Below are 25,990 nucleotides of genomic sequence, written 5' to 3' on the forward strand. Positions count from 1 at the left end.
AATAGGAGCTTTCAGTTCTCAGCATCAGGTACAAAGTAGCTCAGTGTGGGGCATCCTAAAATGGAAGCACAGGATTTAAAAAGAAAATGTGGCTGCTTTGAGTCAGAAATTGAGAGCTGCTTCCCACCACCGCCTCAGCACAGGCAACTCGTGGTAGCACTCAGAGGTGCAGAGCCCCCCCTGCCACTGCCAACATTTTAATTGGGATGTCCCCCACATGCTCCCTCTCTAGGTGGCCCTCTCTGCAGCCCTCCCTCTCCAGGCATCAGTTGCCCCTGCCCCCAAAGTTATTAAAAGTCTTTATTCAAAAAGCCTCTAAGGATGCCATACAAAAATATATCTACAATTATTAAACTGTTCCTCTCCTAGCATAGCTGAATGACAGGTGTAATGCACAGCAACTTCAAACTCACACCTGAATTTCATGTCAGTAGACACCAAATAATACAGACAAGACAACTTAAAGCAACAAGCAAAAGGCACTGTGTGACACGTGCTCTTCTGTTGCTGAATGAATAAGAACAAGAGGCTGCTGTGAGTGTTCCTTTAAATAAACTGGAGATTGTAAAATACCTTGGGACTGAGGTATTATATAAATAGGAGAGGGGGAAATGCTGGGGCCATCAGACTCAGTGAAGACCCTCTCATTGACTTCAATAGGGCCAGGATTTCAAGGACAGTTCGTTACAGGGACACCGTGTTCCAAGCGGATGGAGTGAGCAGACCTCTGGCTGGGGAGGGCAATAAGCTTGGTGGGCAGCAGTTAAGGAGCCCAGGGCTCTCCGCTGGGGAGAGAAAAGCACCTCAGGAGCCACTGGGGCAGGCCGGGTGGGCGTCCCCTGCAGAGGTCACTGGAGGCAGCATTACCTTGTAGCTGGGCTGAGAGCGACTCCTGGTGCTGCTGGTACTTGAGCGCCACCGCCTCGGCTTTCCGGAGCTGGCTCTGTAGCTCGTAGTACACCACGGCCCCGTAGAGGAAGCCGAACGCGACGGTCAGGAGCAGAAGGGTCTGGAAAATCCGCTTCTGTTTTCGGGAGCACATCCCGTTGCCCATAGTCCCTTCGCGGGTCCCGGAGCCCCCCCACCCCGGCGGCTTAGCGGCGGCAGCTGGAGGAGGAGGAGGCAGCATTGGGCACCAAGGGACAGAGCCGGGAGGAAGGGACCCTGCGCGCTTCAGCCCCCTCCCACTGCGCCTGCCTTGACACCGGGGCCACGGTGAGCCGGCTGCGGGCAGAGGAACTCGCGGCGGCCCTGGGGCTCTGTGCAGCCGGCAGGGGCTCGATGGCCGCCGGAGCGCTGGGGGAGGGATGAGGCGGGGTCTCTTACTCCAGGGCGGGGAGAGGTGGAGCGCAGCCGGCTGCGTGCCGGGAGAGAGGGGTCTCTACACCCCGGCTCCTGCCGTCCTGTCTGCGGGACTTGGGGGTCTGCAGGGCCCTGCTCAGTGTCTGTGGGTGCTGGGCCAGGGGACCCGCAGCTCCCCTCGTCCCTACCTGGGTTGCTTTGGGAGAGGGTCAAAGGGTGAGCGTCTTTCCCTGTCAGCTCCCTTCCCGGCTGCCCGCTTTAAGGGGGGGGGGATTCTCTGTGCATTAGCTCCCTCCCCGGCTACCCGCTTTAAGAGGGGGGTGTCTCGGTGCATCGGCTCCCTTCCCGCATGCGCGCTTTATGGGGGGGCTCTGTGGGTCAGCTCCCTTCCCGGCTGCCCGCTTTAGAGGGGGGGGGGAGTTCAGCGCATCAGCTCCCTTCCCGCATGCGCGCTTTAAAGGGGGGGGGTCTCGGTGCATAGGTTCCCTCCCCTCCTACCCGCTCCACTCTGCTGCCACCTGAACGGGAAACAAAGGAAACTTCCCTGCCTGCCCTGGCCACCTTCCAGCCCTTAACTTACGTGTCACCTCCGCTCCTCGGCCGCTCTCTGCAGTGGGATCCCCGAAGGAAGTCCCGCTCCGGGCGCTGCCTCATTGGGCCCAGCCTCTGCCCAGCCCCCTCCCTTCTGGGAGCAGTGTCTGTGCGCATTGGGTGCCCGCTGTGTCCGTCCGGCCCACGGGGCGCTCTCGTTCCCTCTCCCCGCCTTCTCCTGCGTTCCTGGCTCGCCGCCTTGGAAAACGGCACGCGGGAGAGCTGGGGCCGCGCCTGGCTCTCCATGTGCGCGCGCGAGGGCTGCGTGTGTATCTGCCAGACTGGCACGTGGAGGGTGCGTGTATACAAATTCCAACTAGGCACACGGGCTGGGGGGGCTGTGCAACCCCCCCCCCCGCTGTGCAAGCAGGCGCCTAGCTGTGGGCACACGTTGTAGGTGTACGCACACACTTCCCAGCTGCACAGTCCTACGGACGCGTCTGGGCTGTGTGAGTGCTTTCCAGCTGTGTACATCGGTAGTGTAGGCATGTGGCAACAGAGGACAGGCTGCGGAGGTTAGTGTGTTGTGCATGTCATCTGCAGAAAGAAACGGCCTGTGTGTACATTCACTCCTCCGTACTCCTGTGTAGGCGCTGGGTATGTAGGGTCCAGCGGCACACAAATGTACACATCAGTTCCAGCCCCGTACATCTGTCTGTGGGTTCCAGCTGTATACGGTTGTACTGTGTGTTGCAGTTTCAGCTGCAGACATAGATGCATGGGTGGCAGGTTTGTATAATTTTTGGTGGTGCCCCATTAGCCACGCCCTCCACCCCCATTGGCCACACTTCTGGAGGGAACACACTCTGGGCAAGATGGACACATGACCAGAAGTAAAAGGTGTCATGTCACCCATCTCAAAGGGCTTTTCCCACCATTCTCCTACCAAGAACGATTAGTTTGGCACCCACCAAACCCCCCTCATGCAACTATCCTGCAGTTGCATTAACCCAATGTGTGTGACATTAACTCAGGGGCAGAGAGGCTGGGGGAAGTGTTCCCTCTAAGGCTATGTCTACACTCGTGGCTTCTTGTGCAAGTACAGCCATTCTTGTGCAAGAACCCACAGAGCATCCACACTGCCTGCCTGCTTTTGCTCAAGGAAATTTACAGTATGGCGTGGTAAGAGAGGGCATCTTGTGCAAGAGCTATGCTCTTTTCTAGCAGGTGTAAGTTCTCTTGCGCAAGAGGGCAGTGTGGATGCTCGGCAGGGATTTCTTGCACAAGAAACCTCTATGGCTAAAATGGCCATCGGAACTTTCTTGTGCAAGATAGCATCCACACTGCCATGGATGCTCTTGTGCAAAAGCACAGCTTGCACATGGCAGTGTGGATGTGTTCTTGCGCAAGGCCTCTTGCACAAGAACCCTTGCGCAAGATGTTCTTGCGCAAGAAACTGCCAGTGTAGACATAGCCTAAGAGTTTCCTCCCATGAGCAGAATGAATTTTGTGTTGTGCACCAGTACTGAGTTCATGTGGCTTGTTTGGATGTGCCACTGTGGCACCCAAGTTATTAATAAATATTTTTAAACCTTTACCTTTTCTTTCTGCTGCCATGTCTCCTCCCCTTGTTCCATCAGCTCCCCTGGTGCCTGCTGCCCCCCAACTCCTCACCCTCCTCTGCTGCCCTGACTCCTGCCCTTTTCACTGCCCTCAGCCCTCCTGCGACCTGCCCCCCTCCACTAGCCCTTCTCTCCCCCTTGTGCCCACTTCTCCAGTAGCCCCACTCTGATCATGTGAGCTACCCCTCCTCATCCCCTCTCCTAACACCTCCCTCTACACACCTGCCCTGCCTCTCTCATTTGGTGCTGGTCCCTCCCCTGCAGGTGTCTGCCCTTCTGCTTCACCCCCAGAATCCCCTGGCACCTTCCCTTAGCCCTGCACCCTCCTGGTGCCTCCCCCTGCCTCCTTTGCCCTTTTTTCCCCCTGATGCCCACCCCCTTACCACCCTCTGCCCCCATTCCCCTCATGCCCCTGTGCCCTCACACATGATTTGCTCCATGCCCACCATTCTCATGCCCACCCCTTCTTTCTAGCCTTCTCCCAGCACCTCCTCCCTGTATCCCCCAATGCCCTTACCCTCTCCTCTCCCAGCATCACCCTGTCCCCCCGCCCACTGACACCTCCCCTCCTTTTTCTCATTGTCTCTCCCCCGCTCCTGCATTTGTCTCTTATCCACGCTGCCCCTTGGTGCCTGCCCCTTTCTTCTCCTGACCTGCCCCCTTCCCCTCAGCACAAGCCCCTTCCTCTCCCACTCCTTCCCCCTATTTTTCCTCCTCCCCTTCCAGTTTGCGGGGCTGGAGTCTGCGATCAGGCCCTGCCGCCCCTCTGTCTGTCGAGGGGGTATAGTCCGCTCTGGTGTTCGCTGCCCATTCCTTCTGGGGCTGCGGAACCTGGGCGTCCACCCCGCAGGGTTGCCTGCTAGGTTCCAGCTGCTGCAGGAGGGTGGACGCTTCCCTGAGCTCACCGCCCAAGCCCCAGGTAGACTCCCTTGCCCTTGCCTGCCACGCTGTCAGCATTTAAAATACCCGGCGCGTGGTGTGAGCATGCGCTGCAAGGGGGCGGGGCTGGCCCGCTGCACCTGCTCGCTGCAGCATCCGCCTAGGGGCGAGGCCTTCGCATCCTCACCCCTGTCTAGCGCGCAGTGTGCGCATGCGCCACAAGGGCATGGGGGCGGGGCCGCCCCGCCCTGGCAGCTTGCCGTGGCATCTGCGGAGACCGGGGGGCGGGTAGGATGCGTCGGCAGGTGGGGGCCAGGGCCCGCTCCAGGCAGAGCCGGGGGAGAGACCCAGCTCCAAATATTGCTGGAGCAGGGACCCTGGCTCTGAATATTGGTGGAGCATGGGCACCATGAGCCCATATAACTCGCTGCCGATGCATAGATGTGTATGTTGGTTGCAGATGCATACCTAGATGTTTGTAAGCTTCAGGGGGTAGCCGAGTTAGTCTGTACAGGATAAATTTAAAAAACAACAAATTGTGTCATAGCACTTTATAGACCAGTGTTTCCCAAATTGTGTTCCGTGGAATCCTGGAAAATAAGGGTTCCACGAAAAAATTCCATTACAATAACATTTTATGATGTACAAAAAATTAATATTATGTGATTTTTGTTGTTAAATATGTGCAATTAAACTAAATGTTGATCTCATGACCTTGTTTAGCATTTGTTTATTATTATCCTTACTAATTTGTGGTCTACTTCTTCAGCTCCATACATTAGACTGTTATTAGGGGTTCTGCAAAATTCTTTTGAGTTTAAAAGGGTTCTGTGGCCAAATAAAATTGGGAAACACTGTTATAGACTAACAAAACATGTAGCTGGTATCATGTGCTTTCGTGGGTGTGACGGACCCGGCAGGGTCCGCACTAGAGGCGGGGGAGGCCCCCCCGCTCCGGCAGAAAGCGGCGGCCAGGGACGGCCAGAAGCCGCTCGGTGCGGCGCCACCGGCCCCGCAGCGGCTAAAGGCGGGGGCAGGCGCGCGCCAGAGGGGACGGGGGAAACACCGGGGGCCCGGGAGGCGTCCGGCGCGGGCGCCCCGGTTCGCGCCCCGGGCGGAAGCCGCGGGAACGCTCCGGCCGGAGCCGCGCGGGGATCCGCTGGAGGGGGCGGGGCTGACGCCCCCGACGTCACCCGGCTGCGCCCATAACAGGGGCACCGGGACGCCCAAGGAGGGGGAAGCGAGCGGGCAGCCACCCTGGCTTCCCGGCACCCCAAGCACCCGGCTTTCCGGGCGACCAAGGGAGACGACCCCGGCAATTGGAGGCTCGCATTGGGACGAACCCGGCGGCTACGACGGGGTAAGTGACCCGACTCTGCACCGGCCCAGGGGGCCGGAGCATCGGGGGTGGAAGGAGTCCGAGGCGGGGCCGTTCTGGCGCCCGTGGGCAGGCGAGTTTCGGGCGGCTGCCCCGCCTGCCGTGAGGGGAGCACCTTAAAGCACCCATCTCACTTAGGGCCTCGGGCTGGGACCCGGTGGTGAGGGCGGGCCCGGGTCCCCCACTCCCCCACACCCCGACCTCAGCGCAAGCCCAAAAGGCGGCGACGGTCGAACGCAGCACCCCCCCCTTCCCCCGCAGAGAGGGGCAACGAGGCGAGGGGGCAAAGAAGGGAGGGACGGCTCAAGAACTCCGGTCGGGCCCCCGACCGGGGGGCCGCCTGGGAAGATACAGGTCCGGGTCTGCTGAGCCCCCTCGACCCCGCAAGGGGCGAGGGGTGATCGCACCCGGGGCCAGACTCGCCCGTGGACCCCGGAGGGCGGGGCAACTGGGCATTTGGAAGGCGGTGGGTACGCGGAGCCCCACCCCACCCCGCTGGCTCAGCCCGGGGGATTTCGGGGGTGCGGGGCTCGCACCCTTAAAACCCGCCACACTGGTGGAGAATGTGGGCACCGAGGTAGTTCCCTCCCCATAGACGAACGTGAACAGGCCAACCGGCCGACAGAGCCCGCGTGGGGCGAAGAAGGAACGGGCGACCCGATGGAGCCCCGACCGTTCCTCGAATGGTTCAGCGAAAACCAGCAGCAGCAACGCCAGGCCCAGCAAGAACAACAGGCCCAACTAGTCCAACAGCTGACCACGCAGTTCCAGGAACACCAGAGGCTGCTGATCCAAGAAGTAGCAGCCCAACAGGAGCGGTGGCGGCAGACAGTGGAGAGGCGATGGGGAACCCCGGTCGGAGCACCGGGGACATCGGGCGAAGGACCCAACTTACCCCTGCGCCTGACGAAGTTGGGACCTCAGGACGACCCAGAAGCATTTTTAACGACTTTTGAAAGGGTGGCGACGGCTGCCCGGTGGCCGCCGGACCAATGGGCGACACTGTTGGCCCCCTACTTAAGCGGACCCGCCCAACTCGCCTACCGCAGCCTGGCCGTAGCGGACGCCTTGAATTACCCGAAGGTCCGCGAGGCGATTCTAGATCAGGTGGGGCACTCCCCCGAGACTTGCAGGCAGAAGTTTCGGCAGGAGGTGTTTAGAGGGGGCGACCGGCCTCGGGCGGTAGCCCAGCGACTAAAAGAATGGGCCAACCGGTGGCTAGAGCCCGAGCACAAGACGGGCAGCCAGGTCTCAGAAATGGTGGTGATGGAGCAGTTCATCCACATTTTACCGAGGGACGGGCAAAGGTGGGTCCGCCGGAACCAGCCCGCAACGCTCAATGAGGCCGTCACGCTGATGGAAGCCCCCCTCCTCGCGGAGAGGGAAGAGGGCGGCGCCGGACGGGCCACCCCGCCCGCCCCGAAGGTAGGGGGGTCCCGGCCCCAGGGGAAGCCTCCAGGGGGAGAACCCTCATCAGGGGGGCGCAGGGGACGCGATACCCCCCCCCGGTTGGCCCCGGTCTGGCCCCGGCCCCCGCCCGAGAGAACAGACGCGGAGCGACGACCCGAAGGGGGGCCACGGGAGGTCCGTCAAGGAGGAAGAGGGCCCTGCTTCCAGTGCGGGCAGGAGGGGTATTTTAAGCGGGAATGCCCCCTAATGGACTGCACCCTAAGCCAGGGGGCGGCAGCCGAGCCCCGGGAGGACGGGGGAACCAGAGGGGGTCCCTTGGTCCATCGAGTATGGCTCGAGGGCCGCCCCGTTCAGGCATTGGTGGATTCGGGCTCCACCGTCACCCTCGTGAGGGCCGACCTCGTCCCACCTGGGCACCCAGAAGGCGAGCCCGTGTGGATGAGGTGCGTCCACGGGGACGTGAAGGCATACCCCACGGTCCAACTCCGCCTGACCGGAGGGGGACAGGACCGGGTTTGGCCGATAGGGAAGGCCAAAACCTTGCCGTACCCCGTCCTCATCGGCCGTGACTGGCCCGGGTTCGAGCTGTTCCTAAAAGGACAGGACCCTCCGGCGGAGGAAGGAGGCCGAGGGGGGGTGGCTGGCGACTTGACGCCGGCAGCAGCAGAGAAGGAGAGAGCGATCTGCCTGGAGCTCGAGACAGCGCCGGACTTCCTGACCGAGCAACGGATGGACCCCACCCTCCAACATGCCTGGGACCAAGCGGGCACCCCTGACGAGCAAAGGCAGGGCGAAGAGAGGGCACCGCAGGGACCACAGTTCCAGGTATGGGGCGACCGCCTATACAGGGTCACGAGGGAGGCAGCAGGGGGGGTACGGAAACAACTCGTGGTCCCCACCCGCTTCCGTCGGGAAGTCCTGGAGTTGGGGCACGCCGTCCCCTGGGCAGGGCATCTCGGCCGGGAGAAAACCTTAGACCGGGTCCTGCAGCGGTTTTTCTGGCCCGGCGTTTTCAGGGCCGTGCGAGACTTTTGTGACTCCTGCCCGGAATGCCAGAGGACGGCGCCAGCCAGAGTACCAAAAGCCCCCCTTGTCCCCATGCCAATAGTGGCGGTGCCATTTGAACGGATTGCCATGGACCTGGTAGGGCCACTGGAACCCTCGGGGCGGGGGCACCGTTACATTATGGTAGTTGTCGATTACGCCACCCGGTACCCCGAGGCGATCCCGTTAAGGAACACAAAAGCCCCGACGTTAGCGCGGGAACTGCTCCGGATCTTCTCTAGGGTAGGGCTACCCCAGGCCATCCTTACGGACCAGGGCCCGAATGTAACCTCCAGGGTCATTAAGGAGTTGTGCAAGATGTTAAAAATCCAGCGGCTGCGAACCTCAGTCTACCACCCCCAAACCGATGGATTAGTTGAGCGGTTCAACAAAACGCTCAAGGAAATGCTGCGCCGATTCGTGCTGGAGGACCCCCGGGGGTGGGATTTGATGTTACCTAGCCTGATGTTTGCAGTGCGAGAGGTCCCGCAAGCCTCCACGGGTTTCTCCCCCTTTGAGCTGCTGTACGGCCGCCGGTGCCGTGGGATTCTGGACCTCCTGAAGGAAGGATGGGAGAACCAGGCTTCTACCGGACGAGGGACAGTGCAGTACATTACGCAGCTCCGGGAGAAGCTGAGCCGGCTGGGGGAGTACGCCCGACGGAACCTGGAAGACGCCCAACATCGCCAAGCCAGGTACTACGACGCTAACGCGCACCGTCGGGAGTTCCAACCGGGTGACCGGGTTATGCTACTCTTACCCACAAAAGAGTCGAAGCTCCTGGCGCAATGGCAAGGCCCCTTTGAGGTTATCAAGAAAGTGGGGGAGGTCGATTACGAGATCAGACTGTCGGGCCGGCGCCAGGGGACCCAACTCTTTCACGTTAATCTATTGAAGAAATGGGTACCCCGGGACACCCTGCTGATCGCACCCCCGTCCGAGGAGGAGGACCTAGGACCATGGGGAGGAACCGAGACGGGGCCCGTAGAGGCTAGCCTGAACCCCGAACTGACTCCTGCCCAGCAGGGGCAACTGCGGAGCCTCCTCCACCAGTACCAGGAGACGCTCACGTCGCGCCCGGGCCGAACCACGATGGGGGTCCATCAGATTGTCACAGAGGTAGGCCGAACCGTGCGGGAACCTCTGCGCCCCCTCCCCCGAAAAGCGTGGGACACCGTGAGGCGGGAAATTCAGTTAATGCGGCAATGGGGGGTTATAGAGGAATCGGTGAGCGAGTGGCGCAGTCCCATCGTACTAGTCCACAAGGCGGACGGCTCCACACGCTTCTGCATAGACTTCCGGAAGGTCAACGCTATATCCCGGTTCGACGCTTACCCCATGCCAAGGGTGGACGAACTGTTAGAACGGCTGGGACAAGCGGTCTACATATCGACATTGGACTTGTCTAAGGGGTACTGGCAAATTCCGTTAGACCCCCAGGCCCAAGAGAAGACCGCCTTTTCGACTCCGTTCGGCTTGTTCCAGTTCCGGACGATGCCGTTCGGACTCCACGGGGCAGCGGCGACCTTCCAAAGAGTGATGGACCGGGTGTTGGCCCCCTACGCCAAGTTCACCGCCGCCTACATCGACGATATCGTCATCTATAGCCGGACATGGGAAGAGCACCTGGGACATTTACGAACGGTATTATCAGCCTTACAGAAGGCCGGCCTCACTGCCAACCCAAAAAAATGCCGCTTCGCGCAGCATGAGGTTTCTTACCTGGGGTACACGGTGGGGAGGGGGAGGCTAAAACCTATTTTCAGCAAAGTGCAGGCACTGAGGGAATACCCCATCCCGGCGACCAAGAAACAGGTCCGCCAGTTCTTGGGACTCGCGGGGTATTACAGAAAGTTCGTACCTCAGTTCGCGTCGGTGGCGACCCCCCTAACTGAACTGATACGAAATTCAGAGCCCACCAAAGTACGTTGGAACCCGCAGGCGGAGCGGGCTTTTTATACGCTAAAAGAAAAACTAGCCGCCGCCCCCGTGTTAAGGCAGCCAGACTTTGATAAACCCTTCATTCTTTATACAGATGCCTCCGAGGTGGGACTTGGCGCCGTATTGACGCAGGAGGGACCAGGTGGGGACCACCCCATCTTATACCTTAGCCGCAAGTTGCTGCCCCGGGAGCAAGCCTACGCAACTATTGAGAAGGAGGCATTGGCGGTAAAATGGGCGGTGGACTCCTTGCGATACTATTTGTGGGGGAATAAATTCAAATTGGTGACGGACCACGCTCCACTGGTCTGGCTTAACTCAATGAAAGAGACCAATGCGCGTATTATGCGGTGGTACCTGGCCCTGCAGCCCTATTGCTTTGAAATAGTGCACCGACCCGGGGCCACCCACCTTAACGCAGACTTCTTTTCCCGGATAGGAGGACCCCCCCCGGACGGCGACCTTTCCAAAGGGGGGAGGTGTGTGACGGACCCGGCAGGGTCCGCACTAGGGGCGGGGGAGGCCCCCCCGCTCCGGCAGAAAGCGGCGGCCAGGGACGGCCAGAAGCCGCTCGGCGCGGCACCGCCGGCCCCGCAGCGGCTAAAGGCGGGGGCAGGCGCGCGCCAGAGGGGACGGGGGAAACACCGGGGGCCAGGGAGACGTCCGGCGCGGGCGCCCCGGTTCGCGCCCCGGGCGGAAGCCGCGGGCACGCTCCGGCCGGAGCCGCACGGGGATCCGCTGGAGGGGGCGGGGCTGACGCCCCCAACGTCACCCGGCTGCGCCCATAACAGGGGCACCGGGACGCCCAAGGAGGGGGAAGCGAGCGGGCAGCCACCCTGGCTTCCCGGCACCCCAAGCACCCGGCTTTCCGGGCGACCAAGGGAGACGACCCCGGCAATTGGAGGCTCGCATTGGGACGAACCCGGCGGCTACGACGGGGTAAGTGACCCGACTCTGCACCGGCCCAGGGGGCCGGAGCATCGGGGGTGGAAGGAGTCCGAGGCGGGGCCGTTCTGGCGCCCGTGGGCAGGCGAGTTTCGGGCGGCTGCCCCGCCTGCCGTGAGGGGAGCACCTTAAAGCACCCATCTCACTTAGGGCCTCGGGCTGGGACCCGGTGGTGAGGGCGGGCCCGGGTCCCCCACTCCCCCACACCCCGACCTCAGCGCAAGCCCAAAAGGCGGCGACGGTCGAACGCAGCACCCCCCCCTTCCCCCGCAGAGAGGGGCAACGAGGCGAGGGGGCAAAGAAGGGAGGGACGGCTCAAGAACTCCGGTCGGGCCCCCGACCGGGGGGCCGCCTGGGAAGATACAGGTCCGGGTCTGCTGAGCCCCCTCGACCCCGCAAGGGGCGAGGGGTGATCGCACCCGGGGCCAGACTCGCCCGTGGACCCCGGAGGGCGGGGCAACTGGGCATTTGGAAGGCGGTGGGTACGCGGAGCCCCACCCCACCCCGCTGGCTCAGCCCGGGGGATTTCGGGGGTGCGGGGCTCGCACCCTTAAAACCCGCCACAGTGGGCACAGCCCACTTCTTCAGATGACCGGAGATGTGTCAGTTCCAGCTGCCTACATAGAGGTGTAGGCTCCTGCTGTATACACAGGGGTGGTGGTGTGTGTGTGTGTTTTTGGGGAGGTTTCAGGTTACAGCTGGAGGCACAAACATATGCTGGAACTTGTGCAGGAGTCCAAAGAGTGTGGGTGGAGCATCAGCAGTGCTTACTGGGAAAGTGAAGCCCTAAAGAAGCTGTTGCCCTTGTCCGCACTGAAACTCTACCCAAACGTAGAGCAGAATGAAGATGATTAGCAAAAGCAGAGCGCTTTGGCTATGCAACCAAGTAAGAGGAGCACAGCAGATCAGGAAAGCAGGGATGTGGGATGGAGGAGCCAGCTAGTTAAATATGATTTTTTAAAACATTTTTTCATTATTTTTATTTTAAAAATCTCTTATACTTTAGCAGTCTGTTCTATCACTTGGAATAGACAGAAGCTGGAGTGCTGGGTATATTATAAATAAAGCTGTGTTTTAATCATGGGTGTTTTTAGTAAAAGTCATGGACAAATCCTGGGTAATAAATAAAAAGTCATGGCCCATGACCTGTCCAAGACTTTTAGTCACAGATATTTTTAGTAAGTCTTAGGTGCTGGTGGAGGAGAGGGGGTGCTCCTGTGGATGCTGCTGCACATGATGGTGTGAGGCGGGGAGCCCAGGATGATACTGCTGTTCCTGAGATCAGCAGTAGTGTCCCCCTGGGCTGCTCCCCATCTCCCCCAGCTATAAACATTGAGGCTATATCTAGACTGCCTCCTCTTGCGAAAAAAACCATGCAAATGAGGCAAAGCTTGGAGTATCGCCGCACCTCATTTGCATAATTAATGAGGCTATGTTTTTGCGTAAGAGGCTTTTGTGCAAGAGTCGTTCTTCCTCTTTTTTTCGGGAATAACGGCTCTTGTGCAAAAATGTAGCCTCATTAAATTATGCAAATGAAGCATGGCAATATTCCACACTTTGCCTCATTTGCATATTTTTTTGCACAAGAGGGAGCAGTCTAGACATAGCCTGTGGAAAGAGTTCTGTTGTTCTGGGACTCCGTGCATGTAGAGAGATGGTCATCGTCTCTTCTGTGTCCTTCGTCCTTTCATGTTGTGGTAGCCAAAACAGGGAGCATGGCTGCCTAAAATCAATATAGAGAAAAATGGCTCCACATCATGTCCCTGTGCCCATGATAGACCTCAGCGGTCCAGGCAAATATCAGGAGGATGCCTTGACTTGGAAGCAGAACCTCTTTTCTTTTGGGAGTGAATGAGAGAGCCCACTCCCCAGGGACAGAAGAATTAAGATGAATCATATAGCTTGCCTAATTTACATGAGAAATGCTGAACCAGGAAATTCTAATGATAGAAAACGTTGTTGCTGTTCAATTAGGTAATCCTACATAGTTGAGTTTTTCCTGCTGCCTCATTGTGGGCCATCCTATATGATGATCTTGGCAGATGGATAAGTATATAGACCAATGAATTTTGAGTGTTTCCATTCCCATTAATTTCAGTTGTTGTCCTCAGATTGCCTGAATAAAAACTAAGAGTTGATACAAGGTTATCAACCATCCTGGTTTCGCCAGGAGTCTCCTGAAATTGGTCTTAATTACCCAGAGGCTACTGCAGCCAATCCAGGAGATTTTAAACTGTTAAAAGTCTAAAACTTAAAGTGCAGTAGGGACAAAGGCAGCTCCCAACCTGCCCTAGCCCTGCATCACTTCTGGAAGTGTCTGGCATGTCCCTGAAGCCCCTGGGGGAGGGGGTTATGGGGTCTCTTTGTGCTTCTGCCCCAAATACTGATTCCACAGCTCCCATTGGCCAGGAACTGTAGCCAATGAGAACTGCTGGGGGTGGCTCCTTTAAGCAAGGGAAGTGTGCTGAGCCACCTGGCCTCTCTACCCTAGGGCCATGGAGAAATGCCATCTGCTTCCGGAATTGTCACAGAGCCTGCCTTAGCCCTGCTGTGCTGCTGCATGGGAGATACCCAAGGTAAGTGCTGCCCAGCTGGAGCCTGCACTTTTCACTGCACCCCAAACCTCTGACCCCAACCCTGAGCCCCCTTCTGGAGCCAGCATGCTGCAACCCCTCCCGCACCTCCTTCCACATGCCAAATCCCTGCCCAAGCTCTGAGTCCCCTTCTGGAGCCAGAACACCACACTCCAGTCCCCTCCTGCACTCCACCCCCTGCCTCAACCTGAGCCCCTACACCCAAACTTTCTTCCAGAGCCAGCACCCCCTCCTGCATCTCAACCATCTGTTGCAGGGTTAGCCCAGACCCACCTCCTATGCTTTGAACCCCTCAACTGCAGCCCAGAGTCCACCCCAAACCTCTTGTTCCATCCCAGGGAAAGTGAATAAGGGTAGGGGAGAGCAAATAAAAGAGGAAGGGGGGAATGGAATGAGTAGAAACTGGACTTTGGGGAAGGGACGACTCAGACCTTGGGGAAGGGAACAAGGCAAGAATGTTTGGGTTTGTGTGATTAGACAGTGAGCAACCTTAAATTGATACTCTACAGCAGTAATCCCACACTTCCAGGAAAGCGAAATCTCATCTCCAAAATTGTTTCTACTATTAGTACACTGTGTATTTAATTCTCAGCAGCAGAACCAGAGGAATACTTCATCAACATGTTATATTTGGAAAATGTCTGTAATCCATTAAGCATTTGAAATAGAAACTTCAAGACAGAGCTTGCAAGAACAGCTGGTTACATAACTCTGCAAGCTGAAGTAATCTGAGGCTAGAAAAATACCCCCTATCTGTAGCTGTAAAATCTAAACAAATGCAGATAAACCTGGGTCATGAGTCTAAAGTCTTTAGCGTGGGTTTGCTGTCACTTTCATTTATCCAGTCTCATGAATGTCATGCCTGTTAGCAAGATTATCCCTGCCAGCAAGTGGCTCAGAAATGCAAAACAATTTTCTAAATGCACCTTGTGTCTATTTCTGGTAAGAACCATTTATTTTTATTTTTCTAACTTTCGTGCTAGGGTGAGCAAAATGCACAAGAAGATCTTTCAGAGACCACAACTAGTTGTCATAATTACCAACTTTACTTGCTTACTGTTGTGTTATAAAATCATATAATTCTAGACAAAGGAGCTTTACAGATTTATTCAGAAATAAAAAGGAGAACAGCAGAATGGGGGAAATGGCTGTATTTGGGAAAGACCTTGCAAACTTGTTGATTTGTGAATAACATTATGTGTGTACCACTACTGAACTCAGTAGGACACTTTCATGTATAAAGAAGCTCATTAAAATATTTTATGCCAGGTCTACACTAAAAGGGAAGTTGAATCAAGATATGCAATTCTAGGTTGACATTCCTTGTTTTGAGTTTCCCTGCCATCCCCACAGTGGGAGGCTAACGGAAACACTCCCATCGGCTTCTATTACTCCTCACAGAAGCAGGAGTACTGGGGATGTCTTCTGAACTCAATTTAGCAAGTCTTAACTGGACTCGCTAAATTGAACTCTGGAAGATTGATCGTGGCAGTGTCGATCTTCCGTTTAGTGAAGACATGGCTTATGTGTTTGCAGGATCTTTGGTCTTAATTTGCAATGCATTGCACAGCAATGAACTGAACACCGATTGAAAAAATAATTTTGTACTTTTCTTCCAAAAACCCAATACATTTGTTAGGTTTGAGAAATCAGTTGCATTTCCCAGGTAAAAGAAGTGGAGGATCAGAGAATCTATACTGTATCTTGCAGTTTTAGAAGGACCTCTCAACCAAAACCAGCTCCAAACTCCATCCAGGTTGAGTTGACAGGTGATGAATGGACTTCACGAACTGATAGATGTTGACACTGCTTCAGTGATAACTCTTCTGTTCCTCCTTCCTTGAACAAAGCACTTGAACAAAGGATGGCAGTTGGCAGCTCACCCTCACATGAAGTAAGATACCCTCCTGCAGCCAGTAGGTGTAATACTCTGGCACACACACCTAAGGCAACCGGAAGCTGCTATGCTGTATCTCACAGAAGGCTGCCCCACAGCAACATGACCAGGACTCTGACACACAGATGGCAGTCCTGCCATTCTGGCTTCCTGGCCCTTATATACCCAGTAGTTGCTGGGTAGAATTTGGTCAGACGACCAGTTTACTTTCCCACCTTGTGACCAAATGCCCCCCAAGTGCACCTGGCTGTACGAAGGGAAGGAGAAGGGCAGCCACAATGTACTGCAGATTGCTGTTTGCTGGTTTCTAAGATAACACACACATAATGTTATATGCAAAGTTTTTTGCCCTTACATTAGGACTGAAAGCACTATTAGTGGATTAAGCTGCGGATTGAATTATTTTGGTGATGTTCTGAACAGTGTTCTGTCAAAAAAATCAAATTTACAAGTCTTTCTACAATTTATTTTCTTTGAAAAATCACATCTGGCAGTTGCCCATTTAAGAGAATTGGAGAGTGATCCAATACAATAACTGTGACGTGTTTTGGGGCTGGCGTTTAGTATAATGATAGTACATCCAAGGCTGCTAGAGTCATATTTGTCAACAGGGGTATCACAAATGAAGTAATGGGGGCTCCACAATCACCCTAGTGACTTCTGTGATAAACATTGTGCCATTCATTTCAGTGAGAATTGGATTGGATCTTCCCTTGCTGTTATCTTCGCCTGGATGATTTGCTCTGATCTGTATTCTGCTTTATGCATTCCAGTCACAGTAACTGTGTTTTTATTTATTGATGTTTTTTATGACCTGTATTGTGAAGGGCTTTGAAGAGCTTTTATATGAAGGTAGCCTATAAATTACATGATTGTTAGATCCATTGTATAATTTTAATGCTTCATATCTCATTACACAATGCTGCTTGCAAACAGGGACAAGAATACAGGCAGCTCCAACATTTACACACATGAATAACAGCTTAGTTGGTGGGACTCGACCTACTCCTGTGCTTGGCATTTGTAGATTCTGGATTTAAAACACATTAAAAAAACAATTTTCCAGGACAAGGACAGATTAACATGCAGTTTCTTTAATAAACTTAAATGGCCTTGGTTTCAGTCTGTTTATAATTATAGCTGCCTCCCTCTTTGGGTTCTTCACACATTTCAGCTTGCAAACAAACCATCTTGACTTTTGCTTGCTGGTGTGTTAAATCCTTGCCAATAGCATCTGCAGCCTGGGAACAGATGCAGTTTTATTACTCTATAAACCAAAATAGATAAAATACTCACTTCATGCTCCATTCAGAGGGTTTACTCCCCAGATACTTGATTCTGTAACCCTGTGTTTCTCAAACTGTGGGTCCCGACCCCCCTGAGGGTTGTGAGCAACTTAGAGGGGGGTTGGGGTATCACAAAGTTTGAGAACCCTCGCTGTAACTCATCAGGAGGCTTCCTTTCTCTCCTCCCTTTATCTTCTCCCCATTCATCTTGCCTATCTGCAAGCCCTCTGCTATTAGCTTATTTCCACACCCCTTTTTATACAACCCCTCTTTCTCCTGGTCAACCAGGTCTCTCTGGGGGAAAGAAGAGTTTTATAAAGTTTAGGGTTGTTTTTTTTTAATACAGTTGAACTCACAGAGTGGCTACGTCTACACTGGCATGATTTTCCGGAAATGGTTTTAAAGGAAAATTTTTCCGTTAAAAGCATTTTCGGAAAAGCGCGTCTAAATTGGCAGGACGCTATTCTGCAAAAGCACTTTTTGCGGAAAAGTGTCCGTGCCAATCTTGACACGCTTTTCCGCAAAAAAGCCCTGATCGCCATTTTCGCAATCGGGGCTTTTTTGCGGAAAACAACTCTCTGCTGTCTACACTGGCCCTTTTGCACAAAAGTTTTTTGGAAAAAGACTTTTGCCTGAACGGGAGCAGCGTAGTATTTCCGCAAAAGCACTGACAATCTTACATGAAATCGTCAGTGCTTTTGCGGAAATTCAAGCGGCCAGTGTAGACAGCTGGAAAGTTTTTCCGCAAAAGCAGATGATTTTGCGGAAAAACTTGCCAGTCTAGACACAGCCGATGTGTGAGAAAGCAGAGGGACCTTTGGTGGGAAAGGAGTCCCAAATGGAGTATTTATAGGATTGCCAACTTTCTATTCACACAAAACCAAATACCCTCCACCTCCTTCCTGCTCCGAGGCTCTGCCCTCTGCTCACTCTATACCCCTCCTTCTGTTGCTCACTTTCCCACTCTCACTTACTTGCTCATTTTTATCAGGCTGGCATAGGGGGTGAGAGGAGATGAGGGCTCTGGCTGGGGATGTGGGCTCTGGTGTGGTGCCAGGAACAAGGGGGTTTAGAGGCAGGAGGGGGCTCAAGGCTTGGGGCTGGAGCCAAGAGGTTTGGCATATAGGAGGGGGCTCTGGGCTGAGGTAGGGGAGAGACTTATTGGCAGAGACTTTTCAGTTCCAATTAATCGGTGGGGGCTGGAACAGCTCCCTGCCCGCCACAGGCCCGGCCCTCCTCTCTGCCCCCCAGGCCCACTGCGGTCAGGGAAGCTCCAGCTCAGCTGGAGCAGCCCCTGTCTGTGACAGATACGAGTGCACCACAGACGGGCTGCTCTGGCCATCCAGAGCATCCCTTGTCCATGGCGGGAAGGGGGTCCTGCTCAGCCATGGGGGAGAGGGGGAGCACTCCAGCCCTTAAGCAAGGAAACCTAAGCCAACCTGCAGGACAGAGGAAGTACAATCCCGGATGATGGATGACACCTAGTGGAGTGCTGAAGATAAACATGCAAGACAAATGATGTGCAAGTATTGGCGTGCTGTGAGACAGATGCATCAGGAACAGCATTAGGGTGCTAAGCAGCATTAATAGACAATGAGATAAGTATTAGAGAAGAGTGGGTGACAGCTGGCAAATCATTTGTGGATGTTGTCTGTGCGCAAAAGGATTAAGTCCCAGATGTAGCTCTGTAATAAAGGAACTCCGTTGTTTATTGAGTCCACTAACTTCTTAAGTAGGGTTGCCAGATGATTTCAACCAAAATACCGGACACACTTGACATTACATCACAATCTACATGACATCTTATTTAGAAAATACCGGACATTTATATTTTCTCATTTATATTTTCTCAATTTGTTTCCTGAACAGAAAGATCAAATACTGGACTGTCTGGTTCAAAACCGGCCACCTGGCAACCCTATTCTTAGTAACAAAAGAACCCCTAAAAACAGTGCTCAGTCTCTACAAAGGAGCACTGTGTTTAAGGAACAATTGTTAGTGATGTTATGCAGGCTAACTGAGGTATAGCTCATAAAGCTACATTTGGTCATATACACATTGATCACTTATTTATCAACCCTGTCCAGTTTGTAAGTGCTTCAGAGCAATCAACAGTTTATAACTTTTGTAAAGGACCATGCAAACTATGACCTATTGTAAATAAGTTATTCACTAAGATTATTGTTGCTAATACTTTTGTGCTGTTTATTGTTGACCATTGACCCGATCTTGGGAGGTATTTATCTTTGATCTAACTATAATCTGCTAAGCATGAGCAAAGAAAAAAATAAGGGAAGTTTAGTTGTAACAAGCAAGTATAACAGCTCAGCCTATTTGCAAAGGTTTGATTAGTAGGCATGGTGTGTTAAGGGCTGGATTGACAGGCTTGACTTTTCGTTAGCCATAGAAGGTCTCATGGTTTGACCTCGGGGTATAAAATTTATCCATATGTATCTTGTGATAGTTTGGTAACACATTTGGATTTTAAATAGGTAAACCACAAACCAACAGATGGTAGCATTGTAGAAGCTTTTTGCAGTAAGAGCTAACCACAGTGACAAGTTGAAACACTTGGGAAAGGGACTGATGCAAATGGTTGGGTTAACTGTCAGAAAGGCAAATGTAATCCTAAAACTGGTCTTTGGGGGTGGATCTGGATGTATGTAGGTGGAATGGAAAAAGGTTGCTAACCCCATTCCTAGCCAGGATAGTAGCACAATAATATGAGACAACTTGGTGGGAAGCCTAGCCGAGTGCTGCTTTCTTGGAGTGGTCTCCACTTACTTTTAATCCCTCCTGTGTTTCTAATGGTCTCTGGAAATTATGGAAAGTGTGACTACCCCATGGACTGTCCTTCTTACCTGGGTCAGTCACTTGATGTTCTGGTCTGAGAGTCTCTGTCATAGGGACAATGTCTCCTTGCCAGAGCTTAATTTGAAATGAAAAAGGTGCAGAGGCTCAAGCCATTTTTTCATTGATAGGGTTGCCAGATACTTTCACAAAAAACCCCGAACATGGCAGGAAAAAAAAAAAAAAACAGGGAGCCAAAGTTTGAGTATTTTCTATTTTTTTTTTACCGGACAGTGCCAAAAATAACAGACTGTTTGGGCAAAAACCGGACACCTGGCAATCCTATTAATTGATAACTGATGTTGCAAACCCAAAGGGGCCAGAGCTCGGCTGGCTCAAATTAAACACTGCTCTTTGCAGTCTCGCTGTGGTGAAGATGACGGAGCTTGTAAGAAAAGCCTGCTTAGAATTGGTAGCTGTATTTTTATATCTGGGATCATTTTCAGTGACACGGTGTCAATTTTACCTGCTCTGTACGAAGTGTCTCTTTCATTCCTAGTATCTGGATTACCTCTGTTAATTCAGAGATGCCTAGTGCTGGCCCACAAATTCCATTCATCCAGTGTGCCATCACAAGAAGATGTCTGGGATTTTAAAACTACAGGCTGAATCTCTCTAATCTGGCACTCTCTAGTCCAGCAACATCTGTCCAGCTAACTACAATCATGACGATGTCCACTTATCATGGATGTGGCCAAGTTTCCCAGGATCCCATAACGTTTGTTTACAATACAGGTACCAGTTCTGGCACTCAGTGTTATTTAGATCTAATTTACCCCTAATATCTTCTGATATCACAGTAAGCAGTAGAAGTGTTGGTAATGCTGCTGGACAATATTGACCTTCTATGGTTCAGCAAATTCTCTGGTTCTGCAGTGGTCCAGTCCAAAGGGTGCTGGACTAGAGAGGTACAGGAAGTGCACATTCTTAGAGAGGTTGAATTACATATAATTAATAATGAATATTCTTGTATGATTTTATTTTGTTGTTATATAAATCTCTGTTTAGGAAATAAGGGGTTAAATTTATGCTACTGTTTATAAGTTATCATCATTAGCTGAACTGTTACAATGCCACCCTTTGGCCTGTCACAGTCATTACAGGAGATACTCTATTGTCACCATATTTTTCTATATTACTTCTGAGTAAAGCTGTTTTGGCTCCAGCTTTCTAGGGGTGTGTCTACACAGTACAGTTATTTCAAAATAACAATGCGAGCATCTACACAGGATTCCATTATTTTGAAATAAATTGAAAATAACGGATGGCTTATTCCAACTTCTGTAAACCTCATTCCATGAAGAATAAGGCCTATTCCAAAATAGCTATTTCGAAATAGCTGTAGTGTGGATGCTCCACTGCTGCTATTTAGAAATAGCTCCTCCCCAGGGCCATTCAAACTAATTACTCCCCAGTGTCTCCAGGCGCTCTAAATCGAGGTAACATATCCACATTAGGGAAGCCTGCCTGGGACTAATTTTGAGGCTTCCCTGTAGTATAGACGTGCTATTTCAAAATAAGCTATTTTGGAGTATTTCTTCTAGAATAGTTTATTTGAAATAAGTGTGAAGTGTAGATGTGTCCTAAGAGCAATTAGAATGATTTGTCCTTATCTTCTAGGCCAGGACTACTCAACTTTGAAAGCCCCCGGGACTACAATGGTACTCACAGCACATGCCGAGGGGCCGAGGGTTGCCAGGTGTCCGGTATTCACCCGAACAGTCCGGTATTTGCATCACCCATCTGGTAAAAAAAACAGAAAATACCGGACATGTAAAATGTCCAGTATTTCCTGTTTCCCTCGAATGGAAGCCTGTCAGGGACAGTTTTCCACTGCCGTATCCGGCGAGGGAGGAACGCGGGGCCATTTAAAAGTGTAACACTTTTTTTGCTTAACAACTTTTTTTTTTCTCATCAGAATTTTTTCCCCAGTGTTTCTTTTTTTTGAGGGGGGAAGGAGGCGGAGGGAGGGTATTTTTGCTTTAACCATCTGGCAACCCTACGAGGGCCACAATTTAAGTGTGGTTGCATATACATGCAAATATATATGTAAATATATGCAAATAGCTCCTTTCACACTGATGGGCATGAATACAAAGATTAAGGCAACACTAGACACTAGACAAAACGCAGGCCCCATTTAAGACAGTTCTGCTGAAATTAATAAAATGCAATATTTACCCAATTTCCACCCATATGACATCACTTTTAATGAGAAATGACAGGCCAGGAATTTAACTACTAAAATGCATAATAACAGAAGACCGTTATATTGACTACTCTTTTGGTTTTTTTCCCACCCATGGGCCATGTGTTGAGCCCTGTGTAAATGCAAACTGCACCACGGGCCGCAAACTAACGGGCCGCGGGCTGCATGTGGCCCATGGGCCACGTGTTGAGTAGCCCTGTTTTAGAGTATACTCACCTAATGTCTTCAAGCTTTTATCCACAAGTGTGGAGCCCAAAATTGTACTTTTTAAAAATGAAACTTGAGAGTCATATGCAATCTATTGATTCCGGGAACTGAGGCTTTAAGAAATACACCAAAAGCAACAAGTACTGGGAAAAATAGTGAGAATTGGCCACACTGGGTCCACCTGCTGGTGAAATCACAGAGGTATTACATCAGTTTGGTTAGAACAAACTGTTTTTGTGGCCATTGTGTTGCAAATACTAGTCCTGGAGGAATTCTGCACCAAAAAAATGATAATACTTTCTTCATAAAAATATGCATAATACTGTAAAAATTAGCAAAATTTGGCATATTTGATTTGTTAAAATAATACAATATAATAACATCTGTTCCAGATATTTTGGTAATATATTTTAAAATGTCTATCAGCAAGTATGCTTGCAACAATACAGAAAAGAAAAAAGATCCAGGAAAATTTTTAACAAATAAGACTCCTTATTAGCCATGTTAATACAGAACACTGAGTAATAATTCATTTAAACTACAATGTAGAATTGTATTTCCCCCACCTTACGAAGAAGTGTACAGGCTAAGAGGGAGAGGGGAGCCAGGGGTAATGGAGGAGCTTAAGGAGAAGGAAGTAATTTCTAGGAAGGAGCCTAGGTGTGGACCGGGAAGACTGCTGAGCATGGGTGTGAGAGGTTTTTTTGGCAGTATGGGGTGGGATTGTTAGGGAGCTTCCCCCGTGTAAACCCTGGCTGACCCCTAGCCTCTTCCATTCAGTCAGGCATATTTTGCTGCTCATGTGTCCCTGCTTCCCCATGTGTTCTTGCACTTCCCATCTCCTTGTCACTGCATCCCCTCAGCTACCTCCCCCATCCCTATGTATCCCTGTACCAGGTGTCTTTGTGCCTTCATTCAGTCACTCTCCTTTCCCCATGTGGCCCTGGCCCTTGGGTTGTAAGGTATCCCGTTTTCAACTAGAACATCTGGTCAAAAAGAGATCCTGGTGGCTCCAGTCAGCACCGGCCTTTTACAAGTCTGCTCAGAGGGGCTAAGGCACGTTTCCTCCCTGCCTATCCTGGCTCCACATTGCTCATAGAAGTGGCTGGCATGTCCCTGCAGCCCATAGGTAGAGGGGCAATCAGGAAAGCTCTGCACTCTGCCCTGGGCCCCAGCACTGGCTCTGCAGCTCCCACTGGCCAGAAACTGCATGGGCAATGTGAAGAGCCCCCTGGCTTTAGGAGTTAGCCACTTCTGGGAGCCATGCAGAGCAGGGGCAGGCAGGGAGCCTGCCTTAGCCCTGCTGCACCACCAGCCTAGAGTTACCTGAGGTAAGTGCTGCTGAGCAGGAGCCTACACTCCAAGTTCCCTCCTGTATCCCAAACTCTTGCCCCAGGTCGGGACCCCTTCCTGTGAGTAAACTTCCTTCTAAATCCACATCCAATCTTCTCCAATCCTGAGCCCCTTTGTGCATCCCTCTGGAAGCCTGCACCCTGCTCTCCCTCCAAGAGCATACATCCTTGCCCCCTCCCGGAGCCTGCCCCCTGCATCCCTCATTTCTGGCCCCACCCCAGAGCCTGCCCCACAGCAGAACCCCTCATCCATTCCCACACTCCAACCCCCTGTCACAGCTCAGTGACAGTGAGTGAGGGTTAAGGAGAGTGAGCGATGGATGACAGGAGGGGAAATGGAGTGAGTGAGGACATGTCCTTTGAGAAGTGGTGGGGAATGAGCATGGTTTTGGGGAAGGGCAGGGCAGGGCAGAGGTGTTCAGTGTTGTGTGATTAGAAAGTTGGCAACCCTACCTGCAGCCCCTACCCCTTGTACCCATGTATCCCTGCACTGCCTCAGCCAGCCCCCATCCTTCATCCCCATGTGTCCCTGCATCCCTTTCCCCCAGTCCCCATTTGTCCCTATATCACACTCAGCTTCCCCTTTCCTCCCATTCAGCCCCTACCACAGCCTCCTAAATGGCCCTTAGGAACACCTTTCTATGATTCCCTCACAATGTCCCACGCTATCTGTCTCCCCCTATCTCCTGTTTTCTGATCTAGCCTGACAGGTGCTGTGAAGAAGGCACTACAGGCTCTTTCTCTTCCCTGTGGTAGCTGGGAGCAGCTACTCTATTCTAGGGCCCTTTGGTGGGTAAAAGGCAAAACTGCAGAGGCTTTTTGGAAGAAGCTATTTTCTGCTGTGGCTGGCCAGATGTGTGCTCTGTTCCAGTGCCACAGTACCCTCTGGTGAGCAAAAGACAGAATGGCAGCAACTGTCTGGAAGAAAGTATTTTCTGCAGAAAAAAATGTAGAATATGCCCACGACATGAATTATGCACATGCACAGTGGTACTAAATCCTGCCCCCCGCCCCGAGTAAAATACAACTTCAGCATTTTCACTTATTTCAATTTAGACATGAGTACCGAACCGAAATGGAAGGTAGAACTTGCCATAGTAGATCTTGCAGGTAATTTAGCTAGTCCAGTGATTCTCAGCCTATAAAGTACTACTGCACAACTACTACTACTATAATGGCACATTGCAGGGGGCACCTAGTGTGATGAAGGGCAGTGATAGGGAAGCTAGTAGAATCACAAAGTTGCTAGGAATGAGCAAAGAAAGAACAATTTGATGCCTCCTTCTCTTTTTGTTGCAGCAGCTTCTGTTTCACCCTCTCCCAAATCCAGTCATACTGGAGCTGTCCCTTCCTCCTCATCTGTGCTTGTGGGTAGAGGAAGTGGGGCTTGCAGTGTCCCCAGCCTTGGAGCTTGAGGTGGGCTAAGTGCCCCTGACCCCAGCTCTGGAGAACTGGGTTGCTGGTGCCACTGCAGCATGCCCTACAGCAGTGCTGGGCAGGGCTCCAGCCATAGCCTCCCCAAGTCCTGGTGGCAAACCATCCAGCTCCAGCCTCAGTCTGTTCAAATGTAGACCAAAGAGCAGGAACTCAACTCAAAGCACTCCAGGGAGCAGAGCATGGGTGGGGCCATGCTAGTCTGTGGAAGCTCAGCCTACTCCTGTCTACAGTACTGCTTCCTATGCTGAACACCCCCCCCCCCCCGTTACGCCTACATTTGTCCTTTCAACATCCCCATCCTTCACAGCTCCCAAACACCAACGCCTGACTTTGTTGTCTGCACGTAGAACTGACAGCTTTTGACAGGAGTCCTGTAGGCTGCAAGCTTGCAGGATTGGTCCTAGAAACTCCACTGACATGTGGAGATGTATTGTGTGTTAGATTTAAGCAAGCTAACGTGACAGCAAATCTCCCACCTCCCTGCATGCTGACAAAGGCCCAAATATGGCAGGTTAACATTTGCTCTCTCCTTTTTTAAGAAATCATCTTTTGAAATTGAAGCTGACAAAAGCTCCCCCATACAATAAGCCAAACGCCTCAAAGAACTTACTTTTATTCTGTTTTCCTCATACAGTATGGGATGATTTAAGAAAACTCCTAAACATGTAGGTGGGAAGTGACACACGAATTTTGCTCATGCTGAGAGCGATATGCAAATGAAAAACAGCCAATGTAAGTCTGGCCAAGGGCACTTTGAAAGCTTGTCTCCAGATGTACTTTAATCTTCTTTATTCAAAGAATGAAAATAACAAATAAAATCATAGCTCAAAGAGGATATCCTTGGGCATTGTACAGAATCAACCACATTGTCAACACTAAAATGACAGCTAATGTTATATTTATAAAGGGGTTTTGCCTGAGTATTTTTAGGAAATATTTAATTTGGAGTAAGAGAGGTTCATTAGCAGATGTTTTGTATTCCTCATGACAATATGAAGTCCATTTAAATTACTGCAATAAGGGTGTGTCTAGACTACATGCCTCCTTCGACGGAGGCATGTAGATTAGCGAGATCGGAAGAGGGAAATGAAGCCGCGATTAAAATA

The 25,990-nt window shown here is 52.2% G+C and overlaps 2 protein-coding genes across 3 annotated transcripts in view; one reads left to right on the plus strand and one right to left on the minus strand.

The window, feature by feature from the left end:
- Window positions 1-2,036, minus strand: part of GOLIM4 (golgi integral membrane protein 4) — a 58,260-nt gene extending 56,224 nt beyond the window's left edge. The window contains exons 1-2 of one of the 2 annotated variants that reach the window (XM_075937888.1): window positions 1,883-2,036; window positions 868-1,107 (exon numbers count right to left, since the gene is read on the minus strand). In XM_075937888.1, the coding sequence (XP_075794003.1) occupies window positions 868-1,054 (187 nt within the window). In that variant the 5' untranslated portion in view covers window positions 1,055-1,107; window positions 1,883-2,036. Of the gene's footprint in view, window positions 1-867; window positions 1,854-1,882 lie in introns of those variants that run through there. The other variant, XM_075937887.1, reaches the window with a different exon arrangement.
- Window positions 2,037-5,392: 3,356 nt separating this feature from the next.
- LOC112544109 (uncharacterized) lies at window positions 5,393-10,739 on the plus strand. Its single transcript, XM_075938368.1, has 3 exons — window positions 5,393-5,694; window positions 6,308-7,947; window positions 10,202-10,739. The coding sequence occupies exons 2-3, from the start codon at window positions 6,373-6,375 to the stop codon at window positions 10,232-10,234; spliced, it is 1,608 nt and encodes a 535-aa protein (XP_075794483.1). The 5' UTR covers window positions 5,393-5,694; window positions 6,308-6,372; the 3' UTR covers window positions 10,235-10,739.
- Window positions 10,740-25,990: the final 15,251 nt, after the last annotated feature.

The sequence above is a fragment of the Pelodiscus sinensis genome, chromosome 10, assembly GCF_049634645.1.
Source record: "Pelodiscus sinensis isolate JC-2024 chromosome 10, ASM4963464v1, whole genome shotgun sequence".
Classification (NCBI taxonomy): domain Eukaryota; kingdom Metazoa; phylum Chordata; order Testudines; family Trionychidae; genus Pelodiscus; species Pelodiscus sinensis.

Excerpts from the sequence above, each read along its gene's own strand:
- LOC112544109 (XM_075938368.1), top strand. The coding sequence starts at position 6,373 with ATGGAGCCCCGACCGTTCCTCGAATGGTTCAGCGAAAACCAGCAGCAG. Across the intron at positions 7,948-10,201 it reads CGCAGGGACCACAGTTCCAG|ATGCCTCCGAGGTGGGACTT; the intron begins GTATGGGGCGAC and ends TTCTTTATACAG.